We start from the raw sequence: 7,225 nt of genomic DNA, 5'->3' as shown, positions 1-7,225 counted from the left end.
GTGATAAAAAAAGGCCAGGTTGCATATTTTTGCTATATGTGTTTTGATTACTTTTATACTGTCCCGATTTTAATTTGATGCCTGGTTCATATATACTGGCTAGTGTTCCAACGAATAATTGCAAAGTGGCCAGTTGTCATTTTGTGCATCATTTGAAGTTTTGTTTTCTAACAATATTCCATCTATAAGTACTTCAAGTTGCGTTTAGAAATTGGCGGTTTGAACAAAGAAGCATTTTAATTATGATATTAAACAAAGACAATATGTTTTGGGAAATCCAATATGTATTTGCTGACCACTAATTAGAATTTAATGGAATTCAAAGACAATAAACTGAACGTAACATACATTATTATGACTGAAAAAGTAAGAAAATATATTAAGAGGTGAATGCACAAATTAAAGACAAGCAATGACGATTCGAACTAAGAAGAATTGTGCTTTTTCCCATCTAGAGAAACAAGAAAATGACAATTTCAGGCAAATTCCAATAGCTTTAATCTCTTTAACGCCACCATTTTGGACATTGATCTTAGTGACAATCTTCACTATGTTTTCTTTATTGTCATCTTGCTTAATTAACATATTATATATACTCAAACTTTGGACAAAATTAACTTCAACCAGTAATTAAAAGAAAAAGGAAATTGCTAAATTTGTAACTTTAGAGCTGCAAAAAATGGCGATAACAACGTTTCCAACTGTCGATAAATGTGCATCAATAGGGCGCGAAAGGGACACGGTGGTGGCGGACATGGATGGAACTTTGCTTCGAGGCCGAAGCTCTTTCCCTTACTTTGCCTTAGTTGCTTTTGAAGTTGGAGGGGTTTTAAGGTTACTTTTCCTTCTCCTGGCTTCGCCACTGGCTGGACTCCTGTACTATTTCGTTTCTGAGTCTGCAGGAATCCAAGTTCTTATTTTCACGTCGTTTGTAGGAATGAAGGTATCTGATATAGAATCGGTAGCATGTGCAGTGCTACCAAAGTTCTATTCCGGAGATCTTCATCCTGAGTCGTGGAAAGTATTCTCTTCGTGTGGAAAACGTTACGTTTTGACCGCTAATCCGAGGGTTATGGTGGAAGCATTCTTAAGGGATTTCCTAGGAGCGGATATAGTTTTAGGGACTGAAATTGGAATTTATAAAGGTAGGGCTACTGGTTTTGTTCAGAAGCCAGGAGTCCTTGTTGGGAAAAATAAAGCTGATGCTCTTAAAAAAACTTTTGGACAGACTCAACCTGAGATTGGATTAGGTGATCGTCATACTGATATTCCTTTCTTGGCTTTGTGCAAGGTTAGGTTCTTTACCATATTTATTCGTCTCAAAGTACATGCACGTGTATCCTATCTCAACGAGCATGATTTATTTAAAAATTATATCTAATTATAAAATAAAATTTTAAGTTACTGAAGATGATTATATTGATCGTCTATAACTAACTCAATAAAGAAAGAAACTACTTCATAGAAGTTCTCCATTATCAGCCAACAGTTTAACTAAAAAAAGCAGCTTTATAATTTCATAACTTCACTTTCACATGTTCTCTTGCTTCTTTTTCAATTTCAGCTAGAATATATAACAACTTGAAAATCTAAATATTGTTGAAGGATAGAACTTAAAAAATATAAGCACACTACTATTAATCAATAATTTAAAATCATCATAAAAAATAAAATGCAATGAAAATCCAAAAATAGATTTAAAATTGATATTAAAGCAAGGTAGTGAGAGAATTGACAATTGAAAGATTGGTCATCCATGATATATTTTCTTCAAATAATGATTTAGAATTAGAATTGAAAGTATATATTTGGTTTTGAAGTGTTATTATTCAAGTGAAATTAATATTTAAATTATTTTAATATTGGCTAACTCTATAATTCTATATGTTTGAAAAATATTTAACTTTTTCAATGTACAATCTATATTAAATGGTAAAACAAATCGATCAACATTTCTTGTTCGAACACATGTATTGCCTCTTAAATTTAAAGGGCACATCTTTTGGACTATCACATGACAATTATAATCATTTATGTGTCATAATATCATCAAAAATGACTGGATATTTATTGTATGCTTTTTTTTTATGATTCTTTAAAGAGTCTTCAAATTAACACTGAAAAAAATTGAATATTTCTTTTAGAGATTTGAAATGAAGAGGTTGATCATATAGTTCCACTTATTTGATGGTTGGTTAAGGAATGTAAAATCTAAAAATGATTAATATCGAATGAATATTTTATAATAAATAACTTGGTATAAGAAAATTATAGAGAGCCAAATTGTAGGAGTTGATGAAAAATAAAAAATAAATTAATGTCAGCTTATTTTGAATATATTTTGTCTTCTATTGAATCGTTTTTGTTTTTTCAAGTTTGGAATTTAAATAATTTAACTCTTACCACTTTAATGTAAGAGATTTCGCTCGATTTTCTGATTTCTTTCATCACATGTGATCTTTATAAAAATAATTTATATACTCTAAGATTGTGTCAATTGAAGCATTTCACTCGATTGTCGGATTTCTTTCATCATTAATGTTCTTTATGAAAATAATTTACATACCTTAAGAATTGTGTCAACTGGAAAATGATTTCACTTATATGATGAATTTGAAAAAAAGAATTGGTTTATTAAAATTCTTAATGTTACCTTATACTAAATTTTTAATATTTAATTCTAATTAGATTTTTTCAATAAGAATTTTCTTTTTCAAATAGTTAAAAAAATTGAATGGGTGGAAAACATCCATGGAAGACATGTTCCAAACAATTAAAGAAAAAGGAAATTTTTTGTAGATCTCAAAGAAATAACAATCATTATATACCAATAAATCTTAAATTCAAATAATTTCTTAGGAACTACAATTATTTTTTAAATCAAGAAACCCACTTATATTTAGCTTACCATTATTTAAAAAAGTTTTAAAAAATTCATAAATTATCTTATTGGAATCACTGATAATTTCTAAATTATAATTGATTTCTTCTCAACATTTGAATAACTAATTTAAAATTTTGAAAGCTAAAGATATAATATAAAATATTATCATTAATGAAATATTCTGATCTATTTTAAATATCGTAAGAGAGTAATTTCATATATGAAAACGTAAAACATTGTTAAAAAGTGGATCACCTCGCCAAGAACTCCATACTTTCTCTTTCTTTGATATTCTTAATTCTCTCCTTTATAAATTTCGTTTATTATTTTTATATAATTTATGTGTAAGATTTATATAAGGTAAATTTTCAATGTTATAACCTATTTGATAATATAGTTTAAGTTTAATTACTTCGAGACTTTTGCTCACGTGTGAGAGTACTTGCCGTTTGGATCCATACCACAAAATAAATATATATGTTACCAAAAATCTCACACTTTAGATTTATGTTTTTCCTTATAGTTCTGTAGATTAAAATACTAACTGATTTCAAAATCCTAAATATTAGGACTTCCTATATTTGTTCAAATAAGGAAATAATTTAATATGCAATATTTTAGTTGACTTCAAAGATCTAAATATTAAGAAAATAACTAAATGACTAATTTGCCCAATATAAACTATATTTTAAAAGGGTAAAAAAAGCAAACAACATTTCACTAAGGGTTTTCGTGCTTTTAATATAGTATAGATAGATAGATTAATATGTTTTCTACTCATATTAATCTCTCTCTCTCAAAGTAGTTCAACATGACGAAAATTGCGTAATATTGACTACCTAGAACCAAAGCATAGTCCAACAAACGTTGTGTATTCTATCTGACATTGAAGTAAATGTATGAACGTTTCTACGTCCTGTGTTCCAATTTAGGAGATACTATTTCCGTATTAGTCCGTTCTAAATAATATTCACATTTCTATATTTGATAATATTTAACCTCACACTTTCAATTTTGTCTTTATAGTCACATTTCAGTTTTTATAGTCACACATGTATTATGACACTTTTTTTTTTGTGTTATGGCTTGTTGTACACTACAAGTTTCAAAAGTTTTATATAGCAACACAAATATTTTGACATCTTTATAACTACAACTTTGAAAAGTCTTCATTTCCTTTTTAAATTTTGTGACTAGTCAAACATTGTCATGTAAATTGGAATATAATTAAGTAGTATATGACATCTGAATAGGCATCAAAAGATAGAAGGAAAACGATAAACTTGTTTTATATGATCAATGAAAAACTTTATGTTCGTATTCTACTATGTGAATATTATAATCTTGGATTATATAAGTTGGAACTCGATGAAGTAACAAAGTTAAAAATGCAGGAGGGCTACATTGTGCCACCAAAACCAAAAGTTAAGGCAGTAACCAGAGACAAACTTCCCAAGCCAATCATTTTCCACGACGGCCGATTAGTTCAAAAGCCAACACCAATCATGGCATTGCTCATCATTCTATGGATCCCCGTTGGTTTCATCCTTGCTTGCTTGCGCATTGCTGCTGGATCACTCCTTCCTATGCCAATTGTCTACTACGCATTTTGGGCACTAGGCGTTCGTGTAACCGTTAAGGGTATCCCTCCACCTCCTGTGAGGAAATCGGGTGTCCTCTTTATTTGTTCCCACAGGACTCTTCTTGACCCTATCTTTCTCTCCACCGCCCTTGGCCGACCTATTCCAGCTGTTACATACTCCGTTTCACGACTCTCTGAGATCATTTCACCGATTAAAACTGTTAGGCTGAATCGTGATCGAGATTTGGATGCTTCCATGATCAAGAAACTCCTACAAGAAGGCGATCTTGCAATTTGCCCCGAGGGGACTACGTGTAGGGAACCGTTTCTTCTTAGGTTTTCGGCCTTGTTTGCTGAGTTAACCGATGAGCTCGTGCCAGTGGCCATGGTGAATAAGATGAGCATGTTTCATGGTACGACGGCGAGAGGATGGAAAGGGATGGACCCGTTTTACTTTTTCATGAACCCTAGCCCGGCTTATGAAGTTACATTCTTGAACAAGTTGCCCTATGAGATAACTTGCAACTCTGGCCGAAAATCAAGTCATGAAGTGGCTAATTACATACAAAGGGTCATTGCTGCAACCCTTAGTTATGAATGTACTACTTTTACAAGGAAGGATAAGTATCGTGCACTTGCTGGAAATGATGGCACTGTTGTGGAGAAGCCTAAGACCAAGAAGCGTATAATGGGATGCTAATTTAATATCAGCTATACTTAGCATTAATTAGAATATTTCAACTTTTTAAATATTGATCATGTACTCTCCTTATAAAAATGGCAAGGGTACTCGTTAGAAAAAAAGAAGAAGTTATACATCTATTTCTTCTTGTATTTGCATATCATTGGAATCAAGACTTCATGACTGTCAATTAATTGGATTGTTTCATCTTTTATGCAAAAGTTTGCTCAGATTACGGGAAGAACCAAAATTGATAGTATCAGTTAAAAAGTAGAAGCAAATTGTTGAGTATTGAGATTTTGATGATTAACAAAGTTTGTTTTGATGAAATGTTCGAAGAACCGGGTCCTCAACATAGTTGATTAACTGCTCTAAGAACTAGCTCCTCAGGGTGAAGGACCAGCTCCTCATGGCAGATGATTATACGTCTGTACAAGAAAGTAACTATATCTCAAAGTTACTCAGGTCTGAGTTTGGTGGAAGAAGGATGCTTCACATGATAAGGGTTGTTGGCCAAGAAAATACGCATAAATAAGTGAGAGACAAGAGTCCCAAGACTGGTGGAATACTTGGAATAGTAGGAGTCCTATCAAAGAAGAAGCTAACTACGCATAGGACTCTTAGAAGATCCTGGAGTCCATGGATTTAAATACTATCCATCTGAACAGTTGAACCTATCCTTTTACACATCAACTGAAGAACTACATTTTACACACTCTAGTCGAGCACCCGTGTTGTGCTCTCTTGAGTCAATGTAGTAAATGTGTTTCAGGAAATCGAGTTGTAATCAAAGTGTCAAAAACAATTAGCGAGCTGGAGTGAGTGTTTGCTTTATAGGTTAGAGTAACTTATAAATCAAATAGTCGTAGTAGGAGTACTGGAGAATATTCAGTTACAGTCTTATAATCGATATATTTTGGCTCATTGTTCTAGTGAAGTTGAAGTTGAAAATCCTACGCAGTAGGTCGTGGATTTTGCACCTTTTGAGCCAGATGATTTTCCACGTAAAATTATTTTTTTACTTTACTGCTTATTTTATTTCACTTCTAAGGAGTACGGTGAAGAACCATGTTTTTTAATAATTTATAAGGGCACTCAAACTAACAATTGGTATCAGAGCGGGTCCTCTCTGACACACGGCTAACACCTAGAGAGATCTTTGAAGCAAAATGAGTGCTCCACCCGGAGTTAATGAAGGACAATCAACTACCAGAACACTCCTGTTCCATGGAAAATATTACAGTTGGTGGAAAGCAAGAATGGAAGATTTTCTGGCAGCTGAAAAATATGAACTATGGACCATAGTGAACCAAGGTCCATTAACTCATACTAAACAAAATGCGCAAAATGAAACAATTCCTAAGGACCCCTCTGAATTTGTGGCAGCAGATTTCAGAATGATGGAGAAGAATACAAAGACTAAGAAAATCCTTATCTATGGACTTGGGCCTGATGAGTACAACAGAATATTTGCTTGCTCTAATGCAAACGAGATCTAAGATGCACTCCAAACTGCTCATGAAGTAACAAATCAAGTGAAGAAGTCAAGGATAGAACTACTTATGAGAAACTATGAGCTCTTCTCCATAAAGAAGTCTAAGCCCATCCAGAAGATGATGACTAGGTTTACATAATAAATAACAAACTAAAGACACTTGGAAATGTGTTTACCTTAGAAGAGTTGGATAGAAAAGTTCTAAGGATTCTTCCAGCTTCATCGGAGTCAAAAGTCACAGCTATTCAGGAAGCCAAGGAACTAGACAAGATCTCACTTGATGAGTTGGTTGAAAACTTAAAGACTCATGAAATGAGAAAGATAGAACTGTGCAAGGAAGAACCAAAGAGGGCTTAGGCCTTAGTCCTTGAAGTATCTGAGGAAGATTAATCTGACAGTGATGATCCTGACCTAGCAATATTTTCTAAGTTCAAGAAGTTCATGAAGAACTCCAAAAATGCATCTAAGAGAGAGACCAACGGTAAGCCTAAGCAGATCAACAAAGCTAATTATGATGGGTGCCTACAAGTGCATCACGCTAGATCGCATGGTCAAGGATTGCCCAATGTGGGAAATTAAGTG

The 7,225-nt window shown here is 32.9% G+C and overlaps 1 protein-coding gene across 1 annotated transcript; it reads left to right on the top strand.

Moving 5' to 3' along the window:
- Window positions 1-635: 635 nt before the first annotated feature.
- LOC107827026 (glycerol-3-phosphate acyltransferase RAM2) lies at window positions 636-6,045 on the top strand. The gene is made up of 2 exons (XM_016654083.2): window positions 636-1,291; window positions 4,279-6,045. The coding sequence occupies exons 1-2, from the start codon at window positions 680-682 to the stop codon at window positions 5,164-5,166; spliced, it is 1,500 nt and encodes a 499-aa protein (XP_016509569.2). The 5' UTR covers window positions 636-679; the 3' UTR covers window positions 5,167-6,045.
- The last annotated feature ends 1,180 nt before the right edge of the window (window positions 6,046-7,225 follow it).

The sequence above is a fragment of the Nicotiana tabacum genome, chromosome 16, assembly GCF_000715075.1.
Source record: "Nicotiana tabacum cultivar K326 chromosome 16, ASM71507v2, whole genome shotgun sequence".
Classification (NCBI taxonomy): domain Eukaryota; kingdom Viridiplantae; phylum Streptophyta; class Magnoliopsida; order Solanales; family Solanaceae; genus Nicotiana; species Nicotiana tabacum.
Note: the sequence above shows the minus strand (reverse complement) of the source record. Positions and strands in the feature narration are given on the sequence as shown.